We start from the raw sequence: 17131 nt of genomic DNA on the forward strand, positions 1-17131 counted from the left end.
CAGCACCCACTGCCCTCGCCCTATCGCCCACCCCGATTTCCTGGTGTGGGGCCTTTCATGTCCCCCTTGTGCCAAGCCGTGTCCCACGTCCCCCCTCCCTGGGCCAGCAGAGACACCCCCCCCCAGGCCCTTTGCACATTTTCACCTTTTCCTCCTCGTTTTCGGCCCCGGGAAAGCCGCCGAGCGCTGCCAGGCTGGGCCCAAGCCCCCTCCATCCCCCCGCTCGCTGTGCATAGTGCTTCTCACCCCTTCGTGGGAGACAGGGCAGAGGAGCGGGGCTCAATGCCCGCTGCCCCCCCGGCCCCTGCAGAGCCCGGGGGGTCCGGCGGGGGCTGAGGGCAAGTAACAGGACCCAGGTATTTGAGCCCAACCAAGTTTTTAAGAGTAGATTTTTTCCGTGAGCAAGAGCGTGATTTTTTTTTTTTTTTAATTTATGTGAATAAAGTGGTCTTGGTTTTGTTTGTTTGGTTTTTTTTTTTTTTTTTTTTAAATGGACTCTGCCACAGCTCCTGTCCATCCGAACCTGAGGGAAGGGGGCAGACCCTCGCAGAGGGCAGAGCCACAGCACGATATGGGGGCCAGCAGGGGTGGGGGGGCCACGCGACACCCCCCACTCGTGCCCTGCCGGCCCCAGGAGGGTGGTCGCATGAAGGACGTGGGACGCAGCTCCGGCGGCTCCGGGGCCAGGGGGCTAGGAGCTGTCGGGGGCTTCGGGGCTGGGGGCTGCAGCCCTCCGCTTCAGGGGGATGATGCAGATGCTGTTTTTGGCTTCTTTGACTCTCCACCACCGGCCGAGCCTATAGATGAGAGAGATGGGGGTCACCCTCGGCCGGGCCGCAGCGGAGAGGGGGCTGCCCCTGGGCAGTGGCAGGGAGTGGGGACGGTACCGGTGCTCCTGTCCAAGGCCGGCCACCAGGAAGTCGCCGCCTGCGGAGAACTTGAGGCTGTTGACAAAACCCACCTGGAGGGGACAGGGCAGGGTGAGGGGCTCCCGCAGTCTCCTCCTGCCGCCCAGGGAGGGGAGCCCCCACCAAGAGACGCCCCCAGCCCAGCTCCAGCATCCCCAACCTCCCCATCCGTACCAAGGGGATGTCACAGAGGGGCTCCAGCTTCCGAAATCCCTCACCACACTTCCAGAGCTTCACGCTGGCACTGTGGGAGCCTGGGGCAGAGAGAGGAGACTCCTGCTATGCATCCTGACCCAGGGAAGGGAGCAGGACAGCCCCCCCAAACCCCTGCTCCAAAGCGGCTGCCACACACCTGTAGCCAGGAGGTCACTGTTGCGCAGAGCGGCCACTGCGGAGATCCAGTACGGCTGCTGCAGGCCCTGGGAGTCCTGCATGCCGTGCGCCTGCCGGGCCAGCGCCAGTGGCTTCTTCTTCGTCAGCCCCCACAGGGCTACGGACCTGCCAGGGCGGGGAGGGGTGAGGGGGCTGCGGGGGGCACCGCCTGCCCACCCCGGGCACCAGCCAGCCCCGCGCTCACCCGTCATCAGCGCCCGACACCATGTGCTCCTCGTTGATCAGCTGGATACAGTCGATGGAGCCCCTACGGAGAGAACAGGCAACTACCAGCAGTTCCGAGCGTGCTTTGGGATTCCATTTAGGAAGCAAGGGCTCACCAGGGCGTCAGTGTCCCCAGAGCGCCAGCAGGCTCCTGGTGACACTTAGCACCCTCACACCGCTGCCCCAGCTGGACCCGCCTGCCCGCAGGCCCCTCTCCTGCCCCAGACCTACTGGTGCCCGTAAAACACAAGCTGTGACTCCTCGGGGATCTTCCAGAGCCGCACGGTGCCGTCCCGTCCCCCCGCCGTCACACAGCAGTCCCGGCTCAGGCTGTCCACCCCTGTGATGACCTGATGACGTCCTGGTGCCCGAAACTGGAGGGAGAGGTGGCAAAGAGCTGCGGCGGGCACAGCCACAGCTGTACAGCTGGTACGTGTCTTTCCAGAAGGACAGGCCCTGCGGATGGACAGACAGATGTCCGTCTGGGGGGGCAGCGGTGAGGGGCACCAGGGAGGATGGCGCTGCCTGGCCCCACAGGCATCACAGCTGATGCCCCTGACTCACCGAGACGGCATTGCGGTGCCCGGTGAAGATGTGCAGGCGCTTGCAGCTGGCTGCATCCCAGATCACGATCAGCTTGTTCCTGTCTCCCGTAGCCTGGCAGAACACAGGGGATACCCGAGACCTACTCCTCGGGGACCTGCGGCCCGTGCCAGCCTCTGCTCCCACCCCATGTGCTTTGGGGGTTCCTAGGGACCCATTCTTGACTCCGGTGGAGGCAGGGGCTGCTTTAACCCAGCAAAGTATACCTGGGCATGAGATACGGCTCCCCAGGACCCCGGGAGGAGATGCACTCCCCACCACCACCTCTCCGCCCCACATGGCAGCGCCAGCATCCCTCTCCCGTACCAGGTACTTGCCATCCGATGAGATGGCCATGCAGAGGACATGCGACGCGTGCCGCTCCCCAGTGCCCTTCTTCCCCCCAGGCACAACGCAGAGCCTCTTCCCGCTCTCCACCTCCCCTACGGGAAAGGCACCACCGTCACCCCCTGGGAGCCTCCCACCACTCCGGAAAGCATCAGTGAGCCTCCCACAGAGCCCAAAACGATGCATGTGCACATCCCCAGAGGGGCCAGGGGCCAAGCCACCTCCACAGGCACCCACGGTCCTGCTGCTGCAGGGTCCCCGCAGGGTTCGGGCTGGGGGAACAGCCCGTCGTGGCCCCAGGGGAACACTTGCATCTGATGAGGGAGCCGTCCTTGGAAGCAGAAAAGATGAACCTGTCATCCGGAGAGATGACCAGGCAGGTGATGGGCAGCTGGTGCGCCCGCAGCATGCGGATGCTGGCTGGATCCAGAGGCTGCACCTGCAGGGAGAGCGGGATGTGAGCTGGGCTGCCCCCGTCCCTTCCCCAGGCTTGGGAGCACCCGAGCACAGCACCCTTCCTTCTCCAGGGCGCCAGCAGCCGGCACGCCGGGCGGGAGAAGGGCTGTGGTCCCATAGCTGGCATGGCAAGTCGGGGTACCAGCTGTGGCCATGCCTGAGTGTCCCCAAAGCCGGCACTTACAGTCCGGCAGCCCCCCAGCACTGGGCACTTACGTCTTTGGCGATGAGGCGCTGCAGCCGGCCCTTCGGCTCGAGCTGGGGAAGAAGCAGGAGGCTCAGCGGAGGCAGCCCCAGCCCCGCGGGAGGGGGACAGAGCCCGCCGGCGCCACCGGGACCAAGGGGACGCGCCCCGCTCCCTGCTCACCACGTCCTCCTTCAGCCGGTCACCGATGAGATCTGCGGGCGTCTCTTCCTCCTCTGCCGCCGCCCGCTCCTCCTCTGCGGTGGACACGGGGCATGAGGGCCAGGCTCAGCACCGGGGGCTGCCTGCCTCTCTGCCCCGCCGGGGCACCGGCGCCAGGGGCCAGGTGGGGCTCACCGTACTGGCGGAGCTGCTCCAGGTACAGCTTGGCCATGCGCAGCTTCTTCTCCTGCGGCATCTCCTCTACCTCCTCCTCCGCCGCCGCCCCAACAACGGGCTGCGGGGACAGGCGTGAGCACCGCCACCGGCACCCCCACCGGTACCGCCACCCCCCCCGGCGCAGCCCTTACCTCTCCGGCTCAGAGTCGCTGGACACCTCCTCGTCGACGGGCCGGCCGGCCGCCGCCCGCGGCCTCCCCTCAGTGCCCGGGACCTGCGGGAAGGGGACAGGCGCGGCAACACCCGCCGGAGCGACCCCGCCGGGGCAGTGCCTCTCGCCCCCCTCCCTCTCCCCGGCCCGGCCCTCACCGCCACCCGTGGCCGCCGCTGCCCCGGCACCCCCCACTCACCGAGACGGTGTGGCGGTGATGGCGTACCCAAATCATCATCAGCTTGTTCTGCCCCTCAGGGCCTCTGGTCCCATCGCACGTCCTTTGGGGGGTCCCAGGGACCCGTCCTTGGCTGTGCCAGGGCCGTGGCTCTGCCCGGGGCGGGTGCCGGGGGGCCTGTCCCAGCGATGCTCTCAAGAGCTAAAATCTGCTCTTGTGCTGAAACTTCATTTTGCGCTGCCCTTCCTGCTGGGGATGCCGCTGGAGCCAGAGCATCGGTGGCTTTGTAGCTCCCGGGCTCGGCCACGTCAGCCCAAGGCAGCGCAGGCTCCTCCGATGGTGGGAGGCAGAAAATGTGATTTACCCCAGCGTGGCCCGGGGGAGGGAAGGCTTCAGCTTCAACTTCAGCTTTGGCTTCAGCTCTGGCTTGGGCTTCTCCTCCCCTCTGTTTCACCGCCCAGCAGAGAAGCTGGTGCTTTGTGGCAAAGACGAAGCGCGTGGGCAGGTCTTGCCCTGGACCGCTGGAAGGAGCGGCTGTCCTGCTGCTCTCCGGAGGACGCCGGCTCCTCGGGGGCTGAGGGCTCTTCTTTCCTGTTAGATGTTGGGAAGAGGAGATACCCCGGCCTGCAGAGCATCCTAGGGCTGGGGCTGCTGCTTCGTCTCTGCCCAAGCAGAGTCCTCGCTGGGGGCCGAGTGCCACCTCATCCACGCCCTCGGCAGCTGTAAGCTCAGCTGTTGTAGGTTAAACCCCGACTTCAGCCTTCCGCATTGCAGGATGAGGTCCGTCTGAATCGCCAGGGAGGAGACCATGGGGCTGGCATCTTTCTTTGCGCCCTGAAGGACTGCAGGCGCAAAGCAGCAGAGGTGAGGTGACAGCCCTCTGTCCCCTCCAGGCAGGGCACGTTGCAGCCCGTGATTCGCAGGGCCAGGAGGGAGCCAGGGGGCAAGTGGCTCGGCTGGAGGCTGCTGGTCAGGAATAGCCCCCTCCAGAAACAGCCCCCTCCCCACAGACCCGCTGGGAGCAGAGTCCCCCTCGCCCAGGGTGGGGGAGCTCCGTGCTGGGGTCCTGCCTCCTCCCCGCTGCCCTCACTCACCCTCTCTGATGTACGCCATCTCCTCACGCATATCCGCCTGCCGTCCCATGAGCCCTGGGGGGACGCAGCATGTCAGGGACCCTGCTGCCTGTCAGGAACCCCGCTTGCCCATCGGGGACCCCGCCACCCAGCCCGCCTGGCTGCACAGCTCCCCGGGGAGGGCTGACCCCGGGGTGCAGCATCGGGGAGAGGACGGATGGGCCTGTTTCCAGCCCCACCTGCGCAGGCAGGGGTGAGAGGGGGTGAAGGGGTGCCCCACAGGTCCTGCCCCGGGACACAGGGACCCTGAGAGAGGAAGGGACCCCGGAGCTCATGGCTCACCGATGAACCTGACAGCCTCCTGCCGCAGGGGCTCCTGCGGGCTCCGCAGGTAAGGCTGGCTCTGGCGCAGGTAGTCCTTGGCCTTCCTCCTCTTCCTGGCCAGCTGGAGAGAGGAGAAGGGCGCAGGCTTGGCATAGAGCTGCCCCCCAGTTGTCCCATCCCCCCACCCAGGGCTACCCTCCTTCCCCCCAGCACGACATTCCCAGCTTCCTGCCATGTGGCATCGGGGTTCAGAGGGAGCAGAGGGCTCCCCAGGGATGCTGGGGTGCCATCCTGGTGGCAGGGTCCCCTTTGGGACCCCAGGGGAGAGGACAGCAGGGAGCAGAGCCTGCTCCGGGAGGCTCCGTGCTGCTAGAGGGGCACAGCCCTCTGTCCCCCGCACTGGGCATGGGGCAGGGTTCGTCCAGGTCGGATCCCGGGGGCACTGGGGCTGCGCTTACCAGGCACTCGCTCATCCTCCATGCCTGCGCGATCTCGGCCAGCTGCGCCAGCTGCCTCCACTTCAGGAACTGGCCAGCGCTGCGGAGGGCTTCAAGGGAGGCCTGGTGAGCAGCAGAGAGATGCCACCACCACCACTCGGGTCACAGGACCCTGTGTCCCCCCTCTTGGCAGGGCTCGGAGCCTGTCCCTGCCCGTGCAGGGAAGACACAGCAGCGGGGGACTGATGCTGCCACCAGGGTCAGCACCCCAGGGTGCTGAAGATAAGTGCAGCCACCCTCTCTGGCTGGAAGCCTATTGGGGCTTCAAGCTTTTGGCCCCAGGATGCTGCGGAGCCATAACCCAGTCTCTGAGGCTGCAGGGACCGACGCCAGGGGCAAGTTAAACCTCATGGTGACACACATTTGAAGGGTCCAGTGTCAGCATTGCCCTGCCCAAAGGACCGGTCAGGTTGGGATCCCACCTTAGCCACACTCTTGTCCTGGTCGTGCAGGTGAAAGAGCAGCGGCAGTACGCTGTCCCACACCTCCTTCTTCATCCTCTTCTTTTCGGCACCCACCACGAGCCCCATCGTGGTTTGGAAGAGACGGATGGAGAGCTCCCGCACGGTGCCTGACTCCTGGGGGAGGAGGGGAGGAGGACCTCAGCCCCAAGCCCATGGCGTGCAAGGGGCTGACATGGAGATGGATGTCCCCAAACCAGTGGCAGGCAACCCCGTTCCAAAAGGGAGCGAGCTGCGGCATGCAGAAGGTCTGCTCAGGGGGGCTGGGGTCCCCGGGGCTGGGGTCCGGAGAGGGAGACCCTGCGGAGGGCTGGGGGATGCTGCCAGGGCAGGGTGCGCATTGGTGGGGCTCAGCACACCTGCTGCCCTCCTGCCACCACCGTCCCCACCGCGGCAGGGAGGCCGAGCTAGGGTGAGTCCATGCTGGGGGCTTGGGACGCAGCACGGAGCCACCGAGGGCAGCGATGGGGTCTGGGGGCTGTGGGGCCAAGCGTCCCCCTGCAGAGCACGGGGCTGCAGCGGGAGGCGTGAATGGAGGTGTCGGGTGAAGGGGGCATGGAGCTGTCCCCCAGCCTTACGTTGTTGAAGAGTGGCTGGAGCTTGCCAGCTAGTGCCAGGGCGGTGAGGCTGGGCACCTTCCCCTCCAGCAGCTGGATCATGTTGCTGAGCACGGACAGGGCCAGGGCGCTGGCATCGCTGTCAGCATCCTGCAGCTGCTCCATGATGTGTGGCAGCAGGACAAGGGTTCTCTTTGCCTGTGTGAGACACGCCACCTCCTTTTTGTAAAGCAGCGACAAATCGCAGGGGTGAAAACCCTCTCCTCCAACACTGGCCTCCCCGCTGGCTTCTCAGCAGGCAGCGTGGGTTATGAGGGCAAGGTCCCAGCAGACAGGGCTTACCGGCATGGCCATGGCAAGTCCAGGGCGCAGAGGGGGAGGACAGGCAGCGCTGGCTCCTTGCCAGCCCTCGGCTGCCTCCTTCTCCACCAGACCCCTTGGGCAGGCTGGTGGGCGACCAGCACTGCCTGCAAAGCTGCCCAAGCTGCCAGCAGCCCCCACCACAGCCACTGCGTTTCACCCTGGGGCTCAGCACCCCCCGCTCAGGCTCTGCAGACCCCACGCTCAGGCTGGTCGCTCTGCTGCCAGCATCCCTGCCTGGACATGCTGGCAGAGGGAGCCCGGTCCCCTTGGCACTGCTGCCTCTCTCCTTGCACGGCACAGCCGTGGGGCAGAGGGCCAGGGAGGCAGGACAGCTGGCTGCAGCCGGCACAGCTCCCGATGCCCAGAAAAGCCTAAGCCGCCGCACTACCCACTGCTCCAGCCTGGGCTGCTCTCCCGGCTGTCCCCTACTCACCGCGTCGGGCCTCTCGGTGAGCCTGAGGATGCCCCTGAGCACCAGGCTGGGCATCCCCAAGCATTGGCTCCGCAGATACATGGGGAAGATTTCCAGGGCACGGTCCAGCTCTTCACCGAGGTCGGTGCAGCCCAGCATCTGAAACACGTGCAGCGGAAGCTGGTGTGGTGCTGGCTCCAACCATCAGCTCAGGGCAAGGAGGCTGGGGCAAGACCAAACCCGGACGGAGGCGGCGGGGATTGCGGAGAGCCCCCGTGCCCCACACCACACCGCCCTGGTTGCTCGCCTGCTCCTCCATGGTACCAACCGGAGCCCACCCACCGCCCCAGCTCCCCCCACAGCGGTGGGCATGGGCGAGCCGAGCGTTGGAGGCAGTTTGGAGCAGTGCCACCTCGAGGCTCACCTCGACGAGGAAGACCATGGCGATCATCTCCCAGGTGGGGTCCTCCACACTGAGGAGCTCTGCCAGATGGCAGAAGATGGTGGAGCGCAGGGGTCTTGGGGTCTTCATCATCTCCCTGGCAGGGGGAAGGAGGCACGGTCAGGCCTGAGCCAGGCAGGCACATCTCTTTGGGGTTCGCACCAGTCTGGACATCACCACTCTGCAGCACTTTCTCTGAGCAACGGGGACCCTGCTGCCATCAGCCCCAAGGGAGGGGGTGGCATGGGGTGCCCAGTCCCCGAGGAGCAGGGAGAAGGGGCTCTCACCTGGCCACAATCCGCACTCCCATGAGGTGGGTCTGGGCGCTGAGCAGGGTGTCCCAGCCACCCTGCGCCTCAATGGCCAGCACCTGGCTCTCAAAGCCCATGCTGCAGAGCAGCATTCTCATGGACTGCACCGCAGACCTGCTCAAGAAGAAATGCTCAGCTCCCACTGGGAGCCCTGGCTTGGCTCCAGGTGGCTGGCAAGGATGAGAGGGCAGGGATGCAGCACCTGATGGGAGTGAGCAGATCCTGTTGGTGCTCCTTCCAGAAGATGTGCACCTCCTGCAGCGTCAGCTCTGTGGTGAACGACACTTGGAAAAGCAGCACCAGGAAAAACTGGGGGAAAATCGCCTCTACCTGCTGCAGGCAGGTGGGCTGCAGGAGGATCTCGCCTATCGTCCTGGCTGCCTGCAGAAGACACCCAAACACCAAGATGTCCCTGCGCCCCTGGGGAGGTCAAGGCTTGGGGTGGGCAGGGAAGGGGAGCAGCGGCCCCGCACAGCTGAGAGCAGCCCCGGAGGTCAGCAACTCACAGCCAGGGAGCGGATGCGCGGGTGATCCTTAGGGGAGGTGGAGGTCTTGCGCAGCGACTGGTTCATCAGCATGCTGAGCAGCTCCTGCAGCACCTTCTTTGCAGCCTGGGGCTCGGACAGCATCGTCTTCCACATGGCCATGGCGACACTGCGGGAAACCAGGGCTCTGTCAGCGGGGACACCCCGGAGGATGGCTGGGCTGAAGTCCCTCAGGAGGGTCTTGGGGCCCCCCTCCCAGTGTGAGAGGAGCCCCAAAGAATGGTGGGCCCCATACGGGGTGCACGTTGGGGAGCACTGCAGCAGGCTGGCCACCACTTCGCTGGGATGTTTGCCCATCAGCACCAGCAGGGCCCTGTCCAAGCTGTTGAGGGCTACCAGCGCCTTGATGGAGGGCAGGCTTCTGTAGATGGCCCACATGACGTTCAGCACCTGGAGGGCAGACATGGGTGGGAGTGGGGATGTCAGCAGGGCAAGCGTGGCCGTTTACCCAGCTCCCACTGGGAGGTGCTTCCGTTCCCGTTGCAGTACGCCGGCTTGAGACAGCATCAGTGCTGGCCAGGCGCAGAGCCGGGGGAGGAAAGGTCCCCCGCTGGGCTGGAGCATCGGCCATGCCACCCACGGGCTCCTCACCTGCCCTGCCTGGAAGGCAGGGTCTGCCACAAGGATGTCCACCATGTGGGCAGCCACACTGATGCTGTAGATGCTTGGGTCTCTGAAGCTCTCGATGGCCATGAGGATGATGTCTGCCTGGTCGGAGGGTCGGAGGTATTTCGTGAACATCTGTGAGATGAAGGAGAGGAGGGAAGATTTGTCACCCAGAGCGTCACCCAGAGCATCTCAGCTGTGCAGTGAGAGTGAGACGCAGAGTCAGGGTGCGCTGGGGAGGAGACCGACAGTGGGGGTCAGGGTCCCGTGGGGAACTGGAGCTCGCTGGGGGCCTTTGCCTAGCCCCTGCTCAGAAACAGCACGAGCTCCCATCATCCCCATGCATTGGGTATCCCTTCACTCATGCCGACCCCCCTGGTCAGGGGCCGAAGGCACTTCTTACCAAGAAGATTTCGCTGGCACAGCCGTTTTGTGAAAGCTGCCAGGGCTGCTTCACTTGCCAGGCCTCCTGCAGCTGCCCTGTGTCATGCAGCCAGGGCCACCTGCCTGGGGAGGAGCAAAACCAGGGTTCTCAGAGCGAGGGTGCAGAGCTGGAGGTGCAGTCTGAGAGCATCGGGCTGAAAAGTCACTGGCAAAGAAAGAGGGCACCCAGACAGGTCTGGGGAGCAGAAACCAGGGAGGGTCCAGGGCTACTGTGAGCAGGGGTGAGGGGAAATGGCTTTTCGGGCAGGCGGGTTGGATCAAGCTTTCTCTTGCCAAGGAGAGCGGCCCCTGGCTGCCCATGCCTCGGGGCACCCAGCCCGACACAGCTTCTCTTACTTCTCTGCTGCAGGACGAAGGTGTGCAGGTGATAGAGAGCTTCTGCAGCCTCGTGGCGGGTCCCCTGGTCCTTGCAGGTGCAGCAGAGGGTGAGGTGCCCCACCAGCTTCCCCAGCATCGCAAACCGATGTGTCTTGGAGCACTGATGTCTGACTGTGGCTTGTGCAAAGCAGGGGCAGAGCTGGGGGAAGAGAGGCAGCATGGGCACAAGGTGAGCCCCAGCTGCTCCCAGAGCAGCCAGGCAGCAGCCCAGAGCAGGGCAGCGCTGCCAGACGCAGGTTCCTGCCTGTGCCCGTGGCAGCCCTGCTCTGCCCTGGGAGAGAGCATGGACAGGACAGGGGCAGGGCAAAGACTCCTGCTCCTGACCTCCTGCTGACTGGGTGCCCAGCTTCCCCGGGAGGTGCTGGGGCTCAGGGCCACAGGGGCTGCCCAGGCCAGGAGCTCCGTACCTGCAGCAGGGGGCAGGTGGTGATGAACTTGGCTAGCCTGGCAATCCGTGCCATGGCCCTCTCCTGCACTGCTGCCAGCTGGGAGTTGGTGAAGGACAGCAGGAGCTGGGAGGAGAAAAGCTGCTGATGTGCCAGGGAGGTGGCATGGCACAGCCCAGCCCAGCCAGGCTTGCGCCGGGGCAGTGCCCGGGATGGGGCACGTGTCCTTCTTGCCCCTCGCGGCAACTTGCTGCGGCCAGGCAGGTCGCCGCATCACACTCCTGCTGCTGCGTCTGCTGCTTTCCACTCACTCCCACCTAAAAAAGTGCCTGCGCCCCCCACCCGAGGACCCCAAGGCTTTGGGATGACCACCTGCCTGGGGACCTGCAGTGCGGGCTCTGGGATATGGCCTGTGGTGAAGCTGGAAGGGGAAAGCCCCAGGGCTGGGCTCCCCTTGCCAGGCAGGCAGGTCCATCTGGGAGGGAGTGTTGGGCAGGATGGGCAGTGGGCAAGGCTGCAGGGGTGAGGCGGGCTGGGGCAGGAGGAGAAGGGTCTCTGGCAGCAGCCAGGAGGCAGCGGGCTGGGTGGGGGGCACGGCAGGGAAGGAGGGATGTTCCCTGCCCCCCTCCTTGCACCAGGCACTGGGCAGGGGGCACTGCTCAACCCGGGGGTCACTGCCCGTGGCGACCCTGTGCCAAGGCCCGACCTGCAAGATCTTCTGCAGCTCCAGGATGCCGAGAGGGCCGGCGCTGCGTACCAGTGCCTGCAGCATGCTGTCCATCGCAGCCAGGGTCTGTGAGGCGGACAGAGTCTTGGGGGCAGCCCTGGAAGCCTCGGGGTGGGGGGGGGATGTCTGTGGCCCTGCGGTGCCCAGGAAGGGGCCTCGGGGTGGGGGAGGTCCCTGTGTTTCACCCTGTGGCGTACCTGGGAGTAGAGGAAAGCCGTGGGTCCCTGGCTGTCCTGCGGAGGCAGGTAGAAGATGCTGCAGAAGCAGATTTGGAGGAGGCTGCTGCTCTTCTCCTGCAGAAGCAGCCCCGCTTGGCTGTGGGGACAGAGAATTGCTCTTCAGATCCAGCAAGGAGGAAGCAGACCCCGGGGTTGGAGACCTGGGCTGATCCCCACACTGCAGGGGACATCTCAACCCCCCCATGACACTGACACTCGCCTTTGGGGGGAAAACCCTGTGGCACCCCCTGCCCTGCTGTCTGCCTCCCTCGTGGACCCAGGGCTGGGGAAGCCCCCGACCTGGGATTGCCCAGCACCGGGAAGGCCAAGCTGGGGGCTGGGGCAGCTACCTCATGGAGCTGATGGCCAGCATGGCTTGCTGCCGCACCGCAGTGTCCAGGTGGTCAGCGGGCTCCTCTTGCAGCAGCACCTGTGGAGCACAGCAGGGTGGGACGGATCGGGATGGGCAGTCTCCCTTGGCCAGCAAGAGCCTGCGGGGCTGGCAGAGCCCAGGTGCCCCCATCTTGGCACCCCCTCCCCACCCAGCACCCAGCGGTCCCAAGCCCTGTGGTGGGAAGGGCTGTGCCCATTACAGAGCCACAGGCTGGCCGAGAGACCTGCAAATGTCATCGGGTCCAAGCCTGGGCTCCAGCCGGGCCACCCAGGTGGCGTTGGAGCATCTACAAGGACGGAGACCCGGAGCAGTGCTCATCCACACCCCGCTGCCTGGCCGAGCCCTCTCCTGCCCCCAGGGCCATGCCACTGCACGCTGCCCCTGCCTCAGCCTGGCTGGCTGTCCCCTCACCTCAATGGTCTCCACCACCTCCAGCTGGCAGAAGTAAAGCATGTCCCACATGGTGGAGTCCACTCTGGTAGTGCTGCAGATGGTGTGGACGGAGGCCAGAAACTGCAGCTTCTGGTCCTCTTGCTGCCAGCCGGGGAGGGGACAGATGGACAGACAGTGTCAGGGGGGAGAGAGAGAGCTGCGGGGTGGCCAGCACAGCCCCCAGCACCTTGTGAGCACGGGATGGGGTCAGAAAGATCGGCCAGGAGACAGGGGCGCCGCCTCGTAGAACTGGCCAAGGTTACCTTTGGTCTGCTCCGGAGGAAGGCTCGGATGATGCCCAGGGTATACGCTTCCTCCCTGGGCAGAGCCAAGGCAGAGTGGCATGAATCTGGCAGAGAGAGAGCAGGCAGGGCTGGGGGGCAGGCAGGGGGGAACACTCGAGCCCTCTGCCCAGCTCCCGGTGATGTCACCAGCCCTGGCTCAAGGCTGGGATGCTGGTGTCCCCTGTGTGCCCCAGGGGCAAAGGTGCGATGCTGGAGGGCCGCACGGGGAGGGGGCCCTGGCGTGCCCAGGTGAGGGACACGCTGGCACTGCGGGGCAGGGAGAGTCCCTGTCCCGGGATGCCATGAGAGGGCTGGCTCCCTGGCCACTGTGCGGTGGGAGCCCCGATGCCAGCCCGCCTGGGGGATGGGAGCCTGGGACAGGGCAGAGCAGGGTGGGCAGCCCCCTGCCTGCAGCGCCCACACACTCACCTGCCTGCAGCGGCTCAACCTTACACATCTCACTGGGCTTTGGCCTGGAGCTGGGAGCTGGGGCAGCTCTGTCCTCCTCCTCCCAGGCCCGCCTAGGGTGGTCGGGGGGTCTCCCCGCCATCCTGCGGAAGGAAGGGAGGGAGGCAAGGGGTGAGAAGGACCCTGCGCCCCCTGGGGCTGCCCTGCCGGGGCAGTGGCGCAGAGGTGGCCGTGCTTGGGGGGGCTCCTTGCTCCCACCCTGACCCAACACCGACACTGTAGGGGCAGGGCTGGGTGACACAGGGTGTCACAAAGGGCCCCAACGTCACCCCCCCCAGGGGGGCACCCCCGAAGTGCCCCCGTTCCCCCCCTCCGCAGGAGCCCTCCTTGCCCCAGGGGGACGGGACTGACTCCCTCTTCCTCCTCCTCCTCCTCCTGCTGTGGGGCTGGCGTTCATCTCTGCCGGAGGCATCCCCCTTGTGGCAGGGACCCCTCTGTCCCCGTCCCCTCGCTCCCGGGGCCTGCTGCCACCCCCACCTGCGGCCGGGCTGAGCGGGGGCGCAGCCCCCAGCCCCTCAGGCACACCGAGGCTTTTCCTTCTTCCACACGAGGCCCGGGACGAGGCCCGCGGGGGTCGCTCCTCTCTCCCCAAAGCCGCGGGCACACAGGCAAGCCCGACGCCCTCCCGCAACTGCTGGGGATGTCGCGGTCCCCCGGTTACGGTTGCCATGGTGCGTGGCAGGGTTCCACCAGCCCCCGGTTGGCCGCGACGGGGGGGGGGGGGGCGGGGGGAGGGCAGAACCCCCCCGCTCCCCTCGCCGGGGCCCACGGCCCCAGCCCGGCCGTACGAGGGCAAGCGGGGTCCCGGCCCCGGGCGCTGAGGGGCGGCGGTGCCCCGAGGGCGGTGTGGCCGGGGAGGAGGCGGTGTGGGCTGAGAGGGGCCGGTGCGTGGGGACGGGAGGCGGCGGCAGGGCCCGCTCGGCCCCCGCCGCAGCGCGGAGCCCGCATCGGGCCCCCCGCCGCAGGGCGCATGCGCAGAGCGGGCGGGGAGCGGGGCCGCGGCCTCCGGCCGCCAGGGGGCGCGGTTCGGGCGCCGAGATGTGGCGGCGGCGGAAGTGAGCGCTGAGCGGCGGAAGTGGCGGCGGCGGCGGCGGCGGGGCCGGCAGGTCGGTACGGGCGGGACGGGGCCGGGGGGAGAGGGAAGGGGAAAAGGGGAAGGGGAGAGGGGTGCGGTGATGGGTCAGTGCTGGGGTCAATGGTGGGGTCAGTGGTAAGTCAGTGATGGGTCAGTTTTGGGGTCAATGATGGGATCAGTGATGGGATCAAAGATGGGTCAATTTTGCGGTTCGTGATGGGTCAGTGATGGCTCAGTTTTGGGGTCAGTGATGGGGTCGATGGGGTCAGTGATGGGCCCAATGGGTCAGCTTTGGGGTCAGTGATGGGTCAGTTTTGGAGTCAATGATGGGGTCATTGATGGCTCAGTTATGAGGTCAGTGATGGGATCAATGATGGCTCAGTTTTGGGATCAGTGATGGGGTCAGTGATGGCTCAGTTTTGGGGTCCGTGATGGGGTCAGTGATGGGGTGGGTGCTGTGTGTTTGGGAGGTGCAGCCATGGGGTGGGGGCAGTGATCAGCTGGGTGCTGCTGTTCAGGTAGCTCTGTCCTCCTCCTCCCAGGCCCGCCTAGGGTGGTCGGGGGGTCTCCCCGCCATCCTGCGGAAGGAAGGGAGGGAGGCAAGGGGTGAGAAGGACCCTGCGCCCCCTGGGGCTGCCCTGCCGGGGCAGTGGCGCAGAAGTGGCCATGCTTGGGGGGCTCCTCGCTCCCCCCCTGTCCGGGAGCTGCTGGCAGCTGCCCAGAGAGCCAACGTGTCCTTCATGTGGGTGGCCAGTGATGGGTGGGGAGCCCTGGAGAGCGTGGTGGCTGGCAGTGAAGCAGTGGCGGAGGGAGCAATCACCATCGAGCTGGCAGCCTACCCCATTAAGGAGTTTGCTGCCTACTTCCGTAACCTCAACCCCTACAATAACAGCCGAAATCCCTGCTTTCGGGAGTTTTGGGAGCAGAAGTTCAAGTGCAGCTTCCACACGCAGGACTGTAGCCGGTACTCCCTCAAGACAGGCAAGTTTGAGCCAGAGTCCAAGATCACGTTTGTGGTCAATGCGGTCTATGCCATGGCCCGCTCTCTCCACAACATGCACCAGGCGCTGTGCCCCAACGCCACCAAGCTCTGCGACGCCGTGAAAGCCGTCAATGGCAAGAGGTTCTACAAGGACTTTATGCTCAATGTTAATTTTGATGGTGAGTCCAGAGATGGAGACAAGGGTTGGCTGCCTAACTGGAAAGGGATGGGTGGAGGGACGGGGAGGAGGAAGGAGACCCGTATTTGACCCAAAGCCCTCCGGTTCCTCCAGCCTGCCCACACCTGGGGACCCGTGTGCTATGGGCTGTGGTTGTCCCAAGATGCCAACAGCTCACCATCACCCTTGGGAGGCAATCTAGGCCTTCTGTCCCCAGTGTGGAGAAGCTGGTGACCAACTCCATCCTGCTAGAGCTGGGTGGGACCGGCCCCACAGGGGCCCCTCCGGGAACGTCAGGCCTTGGAGACCTCACTTGGAAGCGCCATGATTTATTCACATTTCAGGGATTAAAGTGGAGGGAGAACCTTGATCAGGGACCTACATAGTTGGGGATGAATTAGAAGTGTGTCTGTGCTCTGTGGCTTGGGCTGAGCCCAGCTACCCAGGTGTCACTGAGAGCCATGGAGGCTGAAAAATCCCGCTCTGTCCCTGCAGAGCTGGCTGGGGCTGCCGAGCATTTAGGCATGTGGGGAGATGATAGTTCTCAACCATTGCTTTCCTGCTCCTAATGTGTGCATAGGCAGCAATTATGAGAGTGAAGGCAGGGAACAGGTTGGACATTTGCCTGTGACCATGGTGGGATGTGACCCTTTGAAGGGGCCCTGCCTCCACGCCGGGAGCGAGCACTCTCCTGCCCCATGGCAGTCACCATCTCCCTTTCTTCTCCCTCCAGCTCCGTTCAGGCCAGCAGGCACCAAGAGTGTCGTTCGATTTGACCGCTACGGTGATGGCATCGGGCGCTACAACATCTTCAGCTATCACCACATGGACGGGCGGTATCGGTATCAGAAGGTGGGCTACTGGGCTGAGGGGCTCATCCTCAACAGCAGCCTCATCCCCTGGGCTGAGACCTCCATCCCCGTGTCCCAGTGCAGCGACCCCTGCAAGAAGAATGAGAGAAAGAGCATGCAGCCCGGAGACATATGCCGCTGGATCTGCATCCCCTGCCAGCCCTACGAGTACTTGCTGGATGAGTTCACCTGCATGGACTGCGGTCTCGGTTACTGGCCCAATGAGACCCTGAATGGCTGCTACGAGTTGCCCCAAGAGTGTATCCGCTGGAAAGACGCCTGGGCCATTGGTCCCGTCACTATCTCTTGCCTGGGTTTTATCTCCACCCTCTTTGTTTCTGGAGTCTTCGTGAAGAACAATGATGACACCCCCATCGTGAAGGCCTCAGGCCGGGAGCTCTGCTACATTCTCCTGACCGGGGTCCTCACGTGCTACAGCATGACCTTCATCTTCATCGCAAAGCCTTCCACCGAGGTGTGCACGCTCCGGCGTCTGGGGCTGGGCACGTCCTTCGCCGTCTGCTATTCGGCCCTCTTGACCAAGACGAATCGCATCGCCAGGATCTTCAGCGGGGTGAAGGAGGGGGTCCAGCGCCCCCGGTTCATAAGCCCCACGTCACAGGTGGTCATCTGCATGGCCCTTATCTCTTGCCAGCTGATCATCGTCATCATCTGGCTGCTGGTGGAGACCCCCGGCACAGGCAAGGAGACGGAGCCTGACAAGAGGTACATCGTCACCCTCAAGTGCAACAACCGCGATTCCAACATGCTCGTTTCGCTCACCTACAATGTCCTCTTGATGGTCCTCTGCACGGTCTATGCCTTCAAGACACGGAAATGCCCTGAAAACTCTAAAAGGGCTTGATCGGAGCGATCCTGGTGACTTGGGCCCCGCAGGGTTTGTGGCTAGGAGATGCGTG

General features: G+C 65.1%; 1 protein-coding gene and 1 pseudogene across 2 annotated transcripts; one reads left to right on the forward strand and one right to left on the reverse strand.

Annotated features, from left to right (window-relative positions):
• Positions 1-628: 628 nt before the first annotated feature.
• LOC309594859 (U3 small nucleolar RNA-interacting protein 2-like) lies at positions 629-12403 on the reverse strand (annotated as a pseudogene). The gene is made up of 20 exons: positions 12353-12403; positions 10624-10701; positions 9380-9529; positions 9082-9178; positions 7915-7973; positions 7512-7649; positions 5219-5321; positions 4168-4394; positions 3433-3532; positions 3259-3332; positions 3108-3149; positions 2742-2874; positions 2415-2530; positions 2070-2162; positions 1737-1961; positions 1486-1584; positions 1261-1406; positions 1083-1162; positions 888-961; positions 629-797 (listed from the first exon to the last, which is right to left on the reverse strand). The product of its transcript is annotated as a U3 small nucleolar RNA-interacting protein 2-like (transcript).
• Positions 12404-14940: 2537 nt separating this feature from the next.
• On the forward strand, positions 14941-17076 carry LOC309594860 (metabotropic glutamate receptor 2-like; the record flags this gene model as incomplete). Its single annotated transcript, XM_082321261.1, has 2 exons — positions 14941-15361; positions 16094-17076. 2 exons carry the CDS (start codon positions 14941-14943, stop codon positions 17074-17076), a joined length of 1404 nt encoding a protein of 467 aa, XP_082177387.1.
• Positions 17077-17131: the final 55 nt, after the last annotated feature.

The sequence above is a fragment of the Platalea leucorodia genome, assembly GCF_965183815.1.
Source record: "Platalea leucorodia genome assembly, chromosome: 9".
NCBI classification, from domain to species: domain Eukaryota; kingdom Metazoa; phylum Chordata; class Aves; order Pelecaniformes; family Threskiornithidae; genus Platalea; species Platalea leucorodia.